At 42.2% G+C, this 16924-nt stretch overlaps 1 protein-coding gene across 15 annotated transcripts in view; it reads left to right on the top strand.

The window, feature by feature from the left end:
* Ebf1 (EBF transcription factor 1) overlaps positions 1 to 16924 on the top strand; it is a 400988-nt gene that overhangs the window by 248805 nt on the left and 135259 nt on the right. For 8 of the 15 annotated variants that reach the window (XM_078051738.1, XM_078051741.1, XM_078051764.1 and 5 more), the window contains exon 8: positions 4682 to 4823. In XM_078051738.1, the coding sequence (XP_077907864.1) occupies positions 4682 to 4823 (142 nt within the window). The remainder of the gene's footprint in view (positions 1 to 4681; positions 4824 to 16924) is intronic. The other 7 variants (XM_078051753.1, XM_078051755.1, XM_078051777.1 and 4 more) reach the window with 1 other exon arrangement.

Here is a 16924-nt window from a genome sequence, read left to right as displayed (position 1 = left end):
GTCTAGTAAATTTAATTTGTGCTTATCAATAAAAGAAGGGAACACCACCAGCTTTACCACTGATTGCCTTTTACTGAGTTACCGTGTATAGCATTGCAGACCGAGATTTGTGATTTTCCTTTTATAGTTATTCAAAACTTGTTGGAGTTGTTAGTTTTCTGAGGGAGACACTTACTGCCAAAATATTCTAAACTTTAACATTGAAACATATTTTTACGGTGTAATCTTTCCTATGATTCCATATTTGTTAGAGAAATACTCAAAGATACAGATTTCAAGTCTTCTGGATCCTTTTTGGATAACCCCTTCTCCCACATGCCTGCTGCTTTTGTTACTGAGTTACTCTGTGTTCCTTTTCATGGTCGAATTTAGCTGCTTTGTCCTTCTGAAAATCTGTTCATGCGACAGAGGTTATGCTTCATGAACCTTAGACCATTAGTTTGAATTCGCAAGTTCCCCTGCCTCACTGAAGGGAAAGAACCAACCAGCAACAGGGCTCCCCAGAACCCCATGCTGATGTGAGGGACTAGGAAAGCTAGACCCAAATGGTAGGCTGTCTCGGGTACAGACTGTTTCTGTTGCAGTCAGTTTTCATTTTGTTTCAAGCCTGGAATGTAACAGACTAAGGCGCAGACAGATTCTAGAAAGCAAAAGTACATAAACTGGTGAGATCTGCAACCCACCAAAGGCCTGACTTGTGAGATACTTTATTGTGAGGACAAAGGTCTTTAACATTGGGGCCATTCCATTGAGCAGTGGACGTAGGAGAGGCACTCAGTACCCTTTTATTTAAAATAACAGTTCACACAGGGTTCTCTTCATGGAAATCAAGAGGCACTGCTTCAGGTTTCTCAGCCCAACACGTCCTTTTGAACATTTTGTTTGCTGTCACCCACAAAGTGACAACGATTCCCGGACCACTCTGTAGGAACCAGAAACCCTGCTAGCCACTTTGATGAACCTAGCCTCCGGGCGACCTTACGAGTTAGGGACCATTATTCTTCCCACTTGAGAGTCAGGGACACAGGGACTTAGAAAGATGAAGTTAAACTGGCCAAAGTTATCCACTAAGAGCACTAGAGAGCTGAGAATCATGACTTTTTTGTTTGTTTGTTTAATTCTTTCATATTCTAAATAGATAGGGTAGATAATAAGAAGAATAATCTTTAGGCATATGCAGATCCAGGAAAGAAGGTAACAGCAGGTTTTGAAGCACTGGTGTGAGCCAGGAAAGGGACCAACACATTGAGGTCTCGATAGTCCTCAGGTCACTGCAGGCTTGTCCTTCTCCTCTCTGTACACCAAATGCCCTCACCTGGAGGATGGGACTCAGATCAGAGTACCTGTGGCACATGCTAGTAATAATCAGCACATTTGAGTGACTACGTTTAAAGCAAAGGCTCCGGTAAAAACACAATCCTTAAAAAAAAAAAATATATATATATATATATATATATATATATATATATACGACTCTACACCTGTGTACCTGCCTAGTATTTTTCAGGAGATGTAACTCCAGGCATAATTTATTCCCACCCATAAGTTGGCACAAACGGCTTCTGAACCATTCTACAGTGTGCTAGGCGGCAGCACCTTCTTCAGTGATGGACATGTTCCAAGTTTGCCCCGTCCAGTTCCATTCGCCAGCCGCCACCTATGGCTGTGACCAGAGCATTTGGAATGTGGCTGTTGAGACTTGAGAATGGAGTTTTAAATTCTACTTAGTTTGAACAGGTGCATGTTTGCGTACCGCATTGGACAGTGTGGTTCTAGAAAGTGAAGGTCCACCTATAACAGGTGTTGAAATAGTGAACATACCTGTTCACTCCTGTTCCTTCTCTGGATAGAGGAATAAAAGAGAGGATAAAGAGGGATAGGCTGGCTGAATTCAGAGGTAAAATCGTTTTCTATGTTTATCTGTCCCAAATTCAAACTGTGCTTTGGTGACAAAATTTGGGGAGGTTGGAGCCTTGGCAGGCCTGCCTGTCCCCCCACCTGCTGAATGTGTCAGCACATCATTAATCATGTGTGGAACTGTAAAGATCCTTTTCTCTCCTAACATGGGCCTATTTTAAGAAACCCTTTTGCATCTCACAGATTGTTTTATTAACTTACAAATTGCTCTGTGATCCGCTTTCAGCGTATGTTTCATTTAAATCTATCGTTTCCAAATTGGAATGGGAGAAAGTATTTGGGGGTTGGAAAGTTGTGCTACAAGCTTTTGAGGGACATATTAGTCATTTATCTTAAGAAATGAATGGCATGACTGGCCTTGCAATGAAATGATTCTGTCACTCACGTGGCTCTAGTGGTCCTTCTCTTGCCAAGGAGAGGGAAACCATATATGATATAGTTTCCCCCCCCCCAACCATTTTTGACGTTTTTATTCAGTGTTAGGAATTAGATGACAGTGCCTTTAAAAGACACTGCATATTTTAAGGTTATGTTTGTGGCACTGTGCCTTACAGGTGCACCGTGAATTGTCATTGCTTTCTTTTTTTCTGAAGACAGACATCTAGAATAACCACTTTCTATTTCCTGACTCTGGAAACAGACACCATTTGGGATTCTTTTTATAGTGTCTTTAGCTAACGACTCCAGTGACCACTCAATTGTGGTCTTGTAGTAAATCAAAATTTCTTTGAAAGACCCAGCTCTGTTATATAATTGCCGTTGTCCTATGAAGTCTCCTCTTGAGCTAAAAAGTGTTTCCTTTACCCTAAATAATATTCCCTCTGCCACCGCACATAATAGTTTTTGAAAGTGAAAGAACGGGTGGTTTTCTTCTCTTCTTCCCCTCCTCTTTTCAAGTTATTCTATAATTGGCGAGGGGTGCACAACAACTTCGGGACCAACAGACCTGACTGGTCAACCATGAGAAGAAAACCACTTTGCTAACTGTAGCATCCCCCTCCCATCCTTTCCCAGGGATGACCTGTTCCAGATGGAATTTGGGGTTTCACAATGTGTAAGGAGAATGCCCCGTTCCCAGATGGATTCTCAATTGCTCACTATGCATTTTAATAAAACAGATTTGGAAAATACAACCAACTTCCTGGTGCTGTCTCCAGTTATGCGTTATCCAGTTTTGCAGTTGGTTGCCATCTTGAAGGCCTAGGGAAGGGAAAACCTTCTTTTGCCAGGATGCATCTAGATGAAACAGAGTGACAGTAGAATTTTTAAGTATGGCAAAGTTGCAGGGCATGCCGATCCAAGCAGGGCCAACAACTCAAAGACCCTGCGCCTCGGCCACACATGCTTCCTGGGCTCATCCCGTGATGTGAACCACTGTTTCATGGGACTCTAGAAGTCAGTGTTCCCTTTGGCCAACTGGGAGAACCGAGGCCTCAGTATGTGCCAACCCTTGTAAAGCGGTTCACCTCTTCAGAGGCTAATGCCTCTCAAAACCAAGAACAATTAAAGCAAGAGTCTTTCCAAGCAACTGGGGAATTGAGCAAAATAAATCAGAAATCCTCAGCCTCCGCTGCTGCTGCGGAGGCTCGCCTCATTACGAGAGCAGATCTATTAGCCCTCTTGCCTTTGTCTTTCATTTCTCAAGTGAGGTGATTCTAATTAAATTAATCTGCATGTCAATCTATTGGTGATCAATCAAAGGGCCTGAGGTCTCCCCTATGCTGCAGGGTGCTTGTGGCTGACAGAGGCTGATAATGGAGGAAGAAATAAACTGTCGGGCAAAGTTAATTAGTCAACATAATAGGTGGATTAAACGGGAGCTGGCTGATTGCTGTTTCTCGTGTCAAAGCATGAGGTGGGAACCGAATCTGCAATTACAGACAATTATTATATTTGGTTGTAAGAGGTCGCATGAATAAACATATCTCTGTGGGTTTCAGTTTTAATCCTCTTCCCCATTTAATATAAGGAGAAGTGTAGGTCATTTCTTCTCATTGTTTTACTCAAAGTTCTCGGAGGCACACCTTTGCCTGGATTCCTTTTGGCAAACGGGGCTCAGAGTCAGGTCATAAAATGGCCTGGGTGACTCAATTGTGTCTTGGGCCAGTCCCACAATTTTTTTTCTTAAATAGATTTAAGACTCTTAATTAGCAGGGATTTTTTTTTTTTTTTTTTGAGAGGGGCATGATGGTAATAGTGGGGAGGAGGATTCTGGTTTGATTCACCAAACGAACACAAAAAGGAAAAAGTACAAGAAACCAGAAAAAGACACCCCAGAGAGAGAGGCACATCCCAGCCCTCGCTGAAACCTCTCCTTTTTATTCCTCTATCCTCTTAACCCTGACACAGTGGGGAGGAGATATTTTAAAGATTCAAAAGACTTTTATTTGCATGATCAACTGTGATATCTGCTTCAGTGTCTAAACTGAAGGGTAATTTAGGTGAAACACAACCACCCTTGTGTAAAAAAAAAAAAATATGCTAATAAAGATCCTCTTGTTAAAATTATGGTTAACAGTGCACCTTCTGCCGTGGAACTATAAACTGTGCAATTTTACTTAAAACTGCATCAAAAGCGTTCCATGCCAAAGACCCACTCATCAATAGCTCCTCTTGTTAGACTTGTACAGCATAAGCACCAGTTATTATGTGAAATAGCTATGCAATTTTCTTCAGCTCCCAGCTGTTATTTATTTAACTTGAGTTTATTACCCACCATGCTTTTATATTAAAATGTTCATTCATTCTTCTCTCCTGTCTCCAGGTTGTGGTGTCTACAACCGTCAACGTGGATGGCCATGTCCTGGCAGTCTCTGATAACATGTTTGTCCATAACAACTCCAAGCATGGGCGGAGGGCTCGGAGGCTTGACCCCTCGGAAGGTACGCCCTCTTATCTGGAACATGGTAGGCGAATCATTTTCATTGCTTGGCATTGCTACTTGTAACTGTGAATTTATTTGGTTTCTTTCTTCCACTCCACCACATTTTTGTTTCAAATTTCAAAAGTCCTTTGGACAATATTAATCCTCTGGGGTTTTTACTCTTCAAAGTATGGTTGCTGAGTATTTAAAGAGAGGAAAGCACCTTGAGGCCCACTCTGTTTGGGTTGCATAACTCTCTGTCTTGGATTGAGAGGAGAGAGAGCTGGGATACTGCTTTATTTTGAATTCCCGCTTGACGATAAAATAAGGACAGGCCAATCTACAAAGAAAACACCAGCAAAGGCCTTACAGACCTGCCAGTACCTCTCTGTGACCACCTGATGAATTTCATTGGGAGATCAGATCCAAAGGCTGGAGGTGCACTCTGTGTGTGATACTCAGACCAAATGCCTCTCCTCTGCCCTGTGTGGAACTCTCCCTACACTTTTTGATAGGGCCTGCTTCCTGAAGGTTGACCTTGGTGGGGAGAGATCACACTTGTCTTGAGAATTGCAACAAATCAATGGTGCCTATGAGAGGACAGGAGGAAACCAGATAAAAATTTATTTCAGGGAAAGTAAATGCACTAAAAGAAATGTGGGTTGGATTGGATGCTCATGTCTAAGTATTTCCGGGTTGCATGTATATGTAATGTATCCTTCCATCCATCCTTCCATCCATCCATCCAAAAATCAGCAACTGAGACTCCTGGATACCAAGCACTATCCTACACTTTATTTAATCTCCTCAAATTAAACTCTTAACCCATTTCCTTCACTTCGTTTTCAAGTTTGCTAGGTCAGCAGGAGAACATACCACACAAATTATCACCTGATTGCCTGATTTTTCCCTGGGCCACGAATCTGTCCATGATATAATTCATAAGGTAGAGAACTCCCTTCCCTGCCAGCATCCCAATTTAATAAACACACGACTGTCATCATTTTTGCCTGTTTTTCCCCCCTGTGCTTGGGGAATGCAAAAACAGTACATTTTATTAATTAGCCAGATGTAACACTCTTAGAAGGGATTCTTCACCACATCCAGTTTTACAGTCTTTTAAAAGTAAACCATCATCTTTCAAAAGCTGCTTCTTTATGGTTTCATTAGTGCTGAGATGGATGGATATTACTTTTTGCAGGAGGCCATTTGAAACACCTGCTCATGATTACATTCCTAGTTCCATTTCTGTACTTAAAATTATTCTGATCCTCACTTTACAGTAATGTTGCCTTTTTAATATCTTTGGAGTCACTTAAGGCATTGTATTGCTAAAGGTGTTTAGGTGAGAGGAAGAAGAAAAAAAGCAGACAAATGCTCAGTGGACATACTTTAGAAAGCCTTGATTACGAAGGAACTGAAGTCATCTTTGACTGTGGCTAGTGAGTTGCAATGCCTGGGGGTAGACTTGAAGTCTGCTAGTCACCAGTGCAGAATTTCAAATGGTGGTCCAAGTGCAGGCCACACTTAGCTCCCATTTCTGCTTTTGGGAAGCCAGTGAGAGAGCTCATGATACTGTGCTGACTATCCCTCCAACAGCAACAACAACAACAACAACAACAACAACGAAATCCAATGCAAGCAAACAATAAGGATCTTCTAGAAAGGATGCCTCTAGTGGGTGGTGGTCAGTAACATTATTTTGCAGTGTGATATATAGGACAAAGTTTCAAGATAAGTACCAGGGACCTCAAATTCAATTCAGTTCTCAGTTTCACTCTGTGTGACCTTGTACAAGTCACTTTTGGGGATCTTTGGTTTCCTTCCTGGTAAAATGAAGTTGATCATCTGGCGCAAGGGACAGTAATTAAAAAAAAAAAAAAAAAAAAAAAACCTAAATCTGTGCCCTGGGTGGGGCCAGGTAATGTTAATAAGGGAAGTGAACTGGGTGGAGACCTTGAAGATGAACAAGTGCATGCTCGGCTACCCCCAGCCCCAGGCAGCGTTGCTAAGGGGAATGAGAGCACATTTAGGCCAGATGTTCCAGTTTGGCAAAAATTAAAACCCTCCTGATTTTAATTGTTGATACTTGATTATAAAAATAAATAAATAAACAAACAAACACTGAAGGGAAGAAGGGGGAGGGGAAGGTACCTAGGAAGAATGAAGTCACAGGCTAACAGGTGACCCTGAGTCAAAACATCTCCAAGTTTCCTCCCAGCTCAAGAATTCTCTCTGCTAGACTACATATTAATATTTCAGTTGGAATATCATATTATTCCACAATTTAAAGACAATATTCTATTCCTGTGCTCCAGTTCACCAGTCTGCAAATGCCCGTGTTATTATTATTCAAGAAATTGGTGACATTTCACTACAAATCAGTGGTTAGCCATTGTTGGGGACATAGATTTGTCCTGTGTCCTTTTGTGGGGTTTCTACCGTCATCAAAGCCTTACTTCTTTCCAGTGGAATGAAAGCATAGACATGTTCAGATCCTTAGTAACAACAACACAGTAGCATAGACATCTGCTGCTTTGCAGAATGAATCAACCAAACACACACAACCGCCCACTCATTCAGACACTTCAGGCTGACACATAAATATGTACCCAGCAAAGGGTGAGTCTGGAACTCTTTCATCACTAATGTGTGGGAGTAGACCCAGATGCTAATTTATGTTGGTTTTGGGGGAAATACTTAATCCTGCCATTGAAAAAAATCTATTTTAAAATGCCCTGTTGAAGAATCACACTGCCATCGGAATCTCTCTTTACCCCCACCTTGCATAGCTTCTGCATAGAATGTGCGGAGTCTGCACAGCAGCTTCACCTCTGGAGACCTGTAGGCATATTCATTTCCCCCTCATTCTGGTCTTTTTACCACCTCGTTTACAGGTAGCCTGAATTATTTTGAGCAACCCTGCACATCTCTATTTATATCCTGCTTGTCAGACAGTTGGAGGAAAGTTCCTTTCGTGGCCTGTCTCTCTGCATATAGGTAGAAATAGGGATCATGGTTTACATTCATGCACACTCTTCCCCGTACAACCCACGGACTCACAGCCCCAGTGCTCAGATTAATGTCCCCATATTTCAAATATGAGGGTTAACAAAGGCAAATTTATGTCACAGAATCTTGCATGGTCCAAAGAGGGTGAATCTTGGCACACCGTGGCGCACGGTAATTGCTTTTCGCCCCCATTTTTTCTTCATTCATAAATACTGAGATTTTCTTTGGCTGGTTATTTATGGGGCATTTAGTGAGGTTCCTTTAAGCAACAGCTTTATGGAAGATGCACAGCTGTGCAGAGAGGCGGCCTCCAAATGTAACTGCTCTCATGGTTCCAATTTTTTGAAAAAGCATGGGCTTGGGATCAAAGGACTGAACTGTGGCCACCTAATGTGTGGTTACTGGTGTGTGCCTCCTCTTCCAGTCACTGGGCAGATTCATAGAGACTATGCCGGGGACCTCTAAAAGGCTTAAGAAGTGTTGTTATTGTCATTGTTGTGCATCTCGGGTCTCAGGTTCTGTTTACTTGAATTTTAGACCAATTGTGGCATCATTTCTCTATTTCCTCCCCTTGTGGCAAAATGCAGTGCCCTCGTGATGCCAGAGTGCAGAGACCCTGTCAGCCTGCATGCGCTAACACTTTATTATCTAATGATCTAATACGCAACAAGGCAAAGTGCCGGCGCTCATCATTCTGACACAGAATGCTGGGAGAAGTGACTAAATTACTTTATGTACCATTAGCGCCAACAGCTATGGGGAACTCACCGGCAGCATTTATGCAAATGTCTATGAATACACTCTAGTGGCTTTGTCAGGAAACCGTCTGACAAGCGGTTTAAATGCTCATTTTTTTTTTTTTAGGGAATATATATATATATTTTTATGTTAGCATGTGAATGTTTTTTTTCTTCTTTTTCTCCCCCTTTTGGACTGTTGTAGGACTTTCCTCTCTGTGATGACTAAAGAGAGTTGAGAAATTTACCTATTAGTAGGCCCCTTTCTAGAAGTGGAGTGAAGGCCCTGATTTGCTGTTCTCCAGATCTAGGGTTTAAAAAAAAAATTCTTATGAATTTGTACCACCTTCATATGTATTTGGGGGAAAAATGCACAAAACTATCAATTGAGGGTTTTTAGAATGAGAATATCTTAGTGTTAGTGAGTTCTGACCTGAGGTCCAACTTAGTTTTTTTGGCTCAAATATAAATGTTTTAAAACACACCCACCTCCTAAAAATGGAAAAATGACTGAAATTTCACTTTTGTGGGCATCAGATGTGCATGAATTAAGTTTCCCTTCAAAGTAATTACAAAGACTGTGACATGAAATATCAATGTGCTGGGATCCCAGAATAAAACAATTCAAACCCAGAGGGGGCTTTGGTGAAACTAAAATATTTTGGAAATGAAGAGGGGGAGGTAGAGACATTGAGCATGTCCCCTGGCTGTAATTACAACCTTGGAGACAGAGGACCAGGTTTTCACCACTGCCACTTAGTTCTGACCTTTGGGTTCCAGCTGTCCCTGACAATATGGTGTTATACTTGATCTTTAGCATATGACCTTCTTTAATCTTTTTGATCCTGACAGGAGCAGTTTTTGCTTCTGTTGGTTGCCCCTGGGTGTCCAGCCCCATTGAATCCTCTCTGCCCACCTGCGTTTAAATTTGTTGTTCTATGGACATGTGGAGAAAGAAAGTTGAAGCTCAGGAGGTTACTCCAAAGTGGCACAGAGGTTCTAATTGACAGGAGAGGACCCCGCTCCCCTGCCTCTGTGTAATAAGGCCCTGAGGCTCACCTAGAAGTAGGATCAGGCTGTCTGGCTGGAGAATTGGATTCAAGTCCTGATTCTGTTGTTAACTAGCTATGTGACCCTAGATGGGTCATTTTGCCGCTGTGGGCCCCAGCTATGTATGTCACCAGTGACAGCAGGGTTCGGTCATGTGTCAGCTTTCATTCAGCATGCACAATTCTGTGGTCTCTGAACTGAAGTCAGGGACTCATGCCATCTTGCAGGAGGGTCCTTTGAAGAAACAGGGATTGGGGGAACAGAGAAACCCACTAGCTATTTCTAGTGGAACCCCTTCTTTGGATCTCTGGCTAACGAATGTAGGGGGCTTCAAATTGTATGTGCCAGACATTAAGCTGGTTCCACTAACAGAAGGCAGACACAGTCCCTGTCTTCATAGAACTTATGATATAAATAGAGATGAAAGATAGGAAACAAAACTTTGCAACTAATTAGTGCAGAAAGGAAGACCATAACAGGGAAGAGGAAGCGTGGGGTGTCAGGGAAGCCTTCTCCGTGAAAAATCTCATGTAGACCAAAATTTCAAAGATGAACAGATGTTCCCCAAAGGGGACAACATTCCAGACAGAGGAACGGTGTGTTGCAGAGCTGCTTTGCTCAGGTGAATTCAAGACTGAAGGGGACCGACATGGCTTATGTTGCTCTGGAGTAGTGGCAGGAGATGAGGCTGGGCAAGGGCCAGGGCCACGTCACCCAAGACCACATGGTCTGGTTAGGTAGTGGAATGGTGAGGGAGGCTGACAGGGCTTTGGTGAACTCAGTTTCGACCATAGGTTCGTCTAGAGTCTCAGGAAAGCCCAGGGAACCATTGCTCTGAGCCCTTCCCTGCTGGACTTTGGAAGCTTCCTGGGACTTGGATGTGCCCAGAGTGCCCCACCCCCACCCCATCACTCCTCCATCTATCAATCGTGCCTATTCACCATAGGAACCTAGTCCAGCACTTTGAGAGCTCTTTTTCCAGATGGTTTTATTTTATTCATTATGTTTTTCATAAATAACATAGAAAGAATTTGCCCATTGACTCAGTGAACATATGGAGACTTCTGTCTTTTTAAGGCCCGTACAACGAAGGGCTGCTGTGTTATTTGTTCTATGAAATGTGTATTACTCCCAGCAAAATGGAATCATTGAATGAATGAAAATAAACTAACCATTCCCTCCTAAGCTTCTCTCTCTCCCACTATAGGCAACCCCTGGGTCATGGCTCATCCTGGGCGGAGAGTCATTGGAGTCTGCAAGGTCACCTCCTTCACCCCCCTCATTGACAGAAAACCTGGAGAGGGCATGTGACCCATTCATACTAAAACCTAGAGATAGTGTCTGTCAAAATGCATTTATTGCTCTTTGCACTTACCCCTGGCCAGCAAGGGTGTATTTTAGAGCTTGCCCAGCTTTGTGGTCCTGGGCAATGACATGTTGCAGGAGGACTTGGGTCCAATCTGGGTGCCTTCATAATTCAGATTGGCCTGGTCTGCTTCCAGACCCTCTGGGACCTGGAGGATCATGAGAAAAATATTTGTGCAACTGTCCACCCCCTTGAAAGATTGCACTTTCAGAATATAGTGGCAGAGGATGGATGACACAGTGAGTGGCTCTCACTGTGATGTAGGATTTTGGTGCACTGCTCCAGCCAGACCCACTTAGGCAAGAGCATTTTGGCAAAGGGTCCAAGTTAACTAGAGAAATATTAGTGCCATCTTTGTGTACTGAGGGTTGCACATTTATCAGGTGATTTTGCCCAATTGAAAAATAAAGGCAGATGCAAGAACAGAAACTTAGGGTTAAAAATATCCACACGTGTCATAGAATAGAGCAACAAGACCCCACGATTCCAAGTATCAGATTGTACCATTCCTTAGAGAAGTTGGGAAGTTGCCTTTTGTCTTCCCTTAAAATAGAAAGGACAAGGTATGTCGTCAAGAGAAGAATAAGGTTCTAGAGTATTTCCTGAGTAAGTCATAAATCAGATTACACCACAATCCCAATACTGGGAACTTGGGAGCTATCAAGACCTCAGCTTCAGGCAGATTAAAGAGTTCATGAGCTACCTGTAATCACCACGCAGATGATCTACATTCTCTTTATTTGAATATGACACCACCAGCAGCATTGGTGATAGAGGGGAACTCATGCTCAGACTTAATTGTCATCCCTGATGGTGACTGAGCCAGGTAGTTTAATTCTACTGTTTTTATTTTGGACCATTATTAGCCAACATTTATGGAACCTTTCCTAAATGCCAGCACTGTGGTCATCATTTTATTTATATTATCTCATCAAATCCTGCAGCAAATTTGTTAAGAGGTAACAATTAGTATTCCCACTTCACAGATGAGAACACTGAAGTTTAGAGAGGATCAATAACTTACCCAAAGCCACAAAACTAATTAGAATTGGGCTTGGTATTTGACCCTTGGCCTACATAACCACATAGCTCTATATAATAGTATGACTAAGAATTAGCAGCCATAACCCTGAGGCCTTCCAGGGTACATAGAATTGCTATTTGAAGAAACTGAGGCTAAGAAGGAGATATGTAACCTACCCAGAGTCACACAGCAATTAAGTAGATTTTCAGGTTTAAATCCCCAAACCTTAATTCTGGCATCTACTTTCAACTACTGCTCTTGGACATGATGCTAAATTATTGTTATCTTCTATCCAATTGTCCTTATTTTTCTCAATTCAAGAAAGGCAATTGTGCTGGCATTCTAAAAAGATCTTTTGAAACTTAGCCCAGAGCACCTCTTTTTAAAAAATTGGGGCACATGATGTACGTTTGCCTTATAGTTCATTCTCTTCAGTAACCTCTTTTCCTACGGCTGGAACTCGTGCTAGTCAAATTTTTTAAATGCTGATTTTATTTAACCACTGGGATATTTTCTGTGGGGCTGGCAATGGCAAGGAGCCTGGTAATATCTTATTTATTTGCAAGGATGCTCTAACTCATCTCCCTAGAACCCACTTGTTAATCATCTGGACTTTCTGGCACATATACACAGTAGAGAAAAAGGTGATCTTGAGAAAACTGTGAGATGGTGGCTTAAGTATTGTTTGAGATCCTTCAGGGTCACTGGACCTCATGCTAGAAATTATATGTGGCTGTAGTCTTGTAGGATTTTCTTGACATACCTATAAACTGGGAAAATTCAAATATTTAGTATTTTCTTTGATCTAATAAATGAGAAAACCATACTTGTAATCAGCACGGGGTGGTGTTTTGTGGGTAGTGGTATTTTCTGCTTACATTTTGATCAGAAATGATGGAACTTTTTTTAAACCTATTTTTTTTCTCTTATATTGGGTTACACATGCATCATAATTCCAGTTGTGTTTATTTGTATAATTGGTGGTTACAGCTGAGGCCTTTGTCCTTATTTGTCAGAAATACTCAAGTGAGAATTTCAAATGATTCCAGTTGGTGTTAATACCCAGATAAAAACTTTGATGCACCATTCATTCCTAAACCATTCTTATGATGTGATATTTAGGAATAGTGACAAGGAGTTGGGTTTGAAATAAATTTTCTTGTTTGGCTATTTTCATTTATACATGAGGAAGTAAATATAAACAAAGTTCCATCCTTGCTGTGTGCTCAGGTCTTTCTGGGCCTCAGTTTCCTTATCCTTTAAGGAGAGGCTCTGTCTGGCTCTTCAACCTTTGATAATTCATTGTTTGAATGCAGCTGATTCTGAGATAAATTCTGTTTCCTGAGATGCCACACACACACAGCCTTGGAGAGCTGCTACCAAAATACCAATGTGAGGGTCACTCTGCAGAGACCTGAGTCCATTTCCTACCACCTTGGGCAGCCTGCAGGAGGTGAACACTTGGTTCCAGAAAGTCTGGAGAAGCCACAAGGTGTAGCACACAGAACTGTTTGTGTCTCAGGCAGTTCTTACACCACAGATGTTCTTCTCCCTGAATTCCTTCAGCTGAGAGTGTATAGTGTGCAATCCACTCCACAGTTAGCTGTGAGCTTTTCAGTGTTTCCCATACAGTGTGTGAGATGATTTTAGTAGATGGAGAAAAATGTTAAAACATTTCTAAATAATTCTATGTCTATCTCAACACACAAACAACAATGAAAACAAAATAAACAAACCAACAAAACCCCTACAACTCCAAAATCAGGATCTCACTGTTATTACTACTTAGGACAAGATTAAATTTAAGGGAAAAAAATAGTTGATCTAAATTAAAATCACAACTAAATAAAATGAAGTAAATATAGCATTAGGGGTACTGGGATGAGGCAAATCCTGACCAAAGTTTGGGAAATGCTTTTAAGAGAGGACTTTACAGAGTTGGGGGAAGTAATAATTCTTCCAAGTCACCAGGAAACAGTGAAGGACCCTGGCAAATAGTCTTTCTTTTTATATGAAGTCAAATATTGCTTTTTTTAAAAGAAAACCATTGAGGTTCGGTTTACCCTTAGAAAAGACTTAATATCCTCATAGGATTTAAAACATCAAAACCTCTCCCAAGTCTTTAACTCTGTTTTTATTTTTTAACCAAAGTAGAGTCTGCATGTCAGAGAGCAGCAGTCGGTTTGGAAAGGGGACTAGAGCCCAGGGAGAGAGCCAGCCAGGGTCCACCCAGGCAGCGCATTATGATAATGTATACGGAACCAGCTGGACACTGAGCAAAGCTGACATTGTGTTGTCAAGGGCAGGATCGCCCATCAATTTCCAAGATAGGATTTGAGTTCAAATGACAGAAAAAGCAGCAACTGTGTTGAAGCTGCCACGTGGGGGAGGGGCGGGGAGGGCAGGAACCAGCAGGGCCTAAAGACAGGAAGTCCTGGTACCTCCGGAAGCCAGCGGCTCTGTTTTCTCATCTGGCTGTTACCCTTCCTTCTAACCTTAACATCTGTCAGCAAGATCCACCTGGGTCCTTGCATGAAGAGAGCCCACCTCAGGGGGAGCTCACTGGTGCTAATTTTAACCCCCAGGAGAATGGAGTGCCTTCTGCCGGAATGGGGCCAGATCAGCCCAGGAAATGGGGCTCCAGGTTGCTGTTGCTGATCCGTGGAGGAAGCTGGGTGTGGGTGGGTATAGAGGCAATTGTTCCTACTTGCTGGAGGAGTGCTCAGATTTCCAGCTGCTCATTTTAGTCCCTTAACTTTTTAACACCGCTGATGATTCTTTTTCTGTTTGCTTTTCCATTCTCCTTCGTCTATTCAACACACACCGGATGACCGCCTACTGTAATGCACAACAGGAGTACCCAGCTGGTCAGAATAGGGACAGTTAATGACACTATGAGGTATACAATCCTAAGCACATGCATATTTATATGTTCATATTAAGGAAGTAATGGTACATAGGATGATTGAAATTGAAAGGCTGGTAAGTGCTAGAAAGGAGAAATAACAGACTCCTAAGGGAGCTTCAGGCAAGGGGACTCGGCCAAGTCTGAAGAGTCAGGGAAACTTAGAAGTTTTAGATAAGCAGCAATTGGGTTGGGGTTTTAGTTCAGTGGTAAGGCACTTGCCTAGCACATCTGAGGCACTGGGTTCAATACTCAGCACCACATACAAATAAACAAATAAATGAATAAAATAACAGTATTGGGTTCATCTACAACTAAAAAAAAAGAATGAGCAGTATTTGGTTCAACAAAGAAGAAAGAGAATTTTAAACAGAAGAGGAAAGCATGTTCAAATACCATAGGAGGATCAAACAGAAGGTTGAAGGAGGGCTGATGGGGTTAGGGCTAAGGTCCATTTTTCAGAAATAAACTTGAAAATTTCCCACAGGTTGGTTTCTCTTTGACTTGGACATAGGGGTCCATCATCACAGGCTGATGCAACTTATAGTTCACTAAAATGCTAAATTTTCCATCCATGTTCCAGGGAATGGTGGTGCTGCTGGGAGTCAGTGGCTTTAAGCACTTACTGTATCAAATTCAATACTACACAATTGGCACTATCTCCTTTAATTCTCTTAGCAGCCATGGGAGGGCACTGCTGTTACTATATCCAATTAATAAAAAGGGAAACTGAGGCCATCCTTTAAGGATTTAGTTGTGGCGAAACAGAAAAAGAATTAGGTTTTGGGTTTCTGAGCGGCTGACACAGGGGATCGTGGCCACTGTTCTTTCCCATTGTTTAGTCCATGCATCTCCCCATACCCTAGACTTCAGAGGCAGAGTGAAATTCTGCCATTTGAGCAGGTAATATAAAACCTGCTTCAATTGAAGCAAATTGACGACATTACTCAAAGGCAAACCAAAAAGCCTGATCTATGCTCACTCCCAAGGGTGAGTTAGTTGGCATGTGCAGTGATATACGGGAAGGTACTTTTCTGGGTTAAGATAAAAACTCCTGGTATCACGTCACACTATCGGGCATCCCATCTCAGACTCCCTGTGCCAGCCCTGCAACCTGAAATACTCAGTGGACAGAAATGAAACTTTATAGAAATTCGGTGATCATCATTCTTATCAGATGAATGTAATGCCATCGGCATGATTTTAGCATCCCTGGGAAAAAGAGATTTACTCAGAGAGGCCCAAGAGAAAAGGCTGAGAATTGCAGGGTCCTGGCTTTGCTGTCAGTCTGCATGGGCAAGTCTGCTGGAAGATGACCCAGTAATTAAAGTCCTGCTTGAACGCATGCTGGTCAGTCCTAACAGAAGCACCGACATGGGAAACCAGATGGGATCCAGAGAAGGAAGAGAAAAGTGAAACACAAAAGTCGCACTCTCTAGCCCACAGGGCACAGAAATAGATCTGCATCCACCCAACGCAGATCTGACCAGTAAACATGAAAGCAGAACCCAGGTATTAATAGATTTTTATCCCAATCTGTGCAATTAATCAATATTTCATATGTGAACATATGCTCCTGGGTTGCTGGCTTATTTAATTGACAGTTGTAATCAGCGGGACACCAGTTGTTCAAACCCACATTCTTCATCCCCAGATCTGGAAAGAAATGTGGCAGGGGGACGCAGGGAAAAGAGACATGGACAGTGTCAGGTCTGAGACCTCAACACGTCAGTTTCTTCCATCAAACTTGGGCAAAGCAATAAAAATGTCAAGACACGGTGCATGTGTCTGATATGAACAGGGAGCAATGTACTTTTGTCATTATTTAGAATGTTTAAAATTCGTGAGGTTGAGGGCAGGAGGTGGAGATCAATTACAGAGTGCTCGCCTACCACACACAGGGCTCTGGGTTCAAGTCCCAGCACCACTAATACATACATAAATACCATGATTGTTACAATGTGAGACCTTTCTTTAATTCTTTGTTATTTCTACTTGTACTGGGTGAGCAGGACGAGCCCTTAGATATGTTATTCATGGAGTGGTGTCC

The sequence above is a fragment of the Ictidomys tridecemlineatus genome, chromosome 1, assembly GCF_052094955.1.
Source record: "Ictidomys tridecemlineatus isolate mIctTri1 chromosome 1, mIctTri1.hap1, whole genome shotgun sequence".
NCBI classification, from domain to species: Eukaryota; Metazoa; Chordata; class Mammalia; order Rodentia; family Sciuridae; genus Ictidomys; species Ictidomys tridecemlineatus.
The sequence above is the reverse complement of the archived record's forward strand: the minus strand, read 5'-3'. Positions and strand labels throughout refer to the sequence as shown.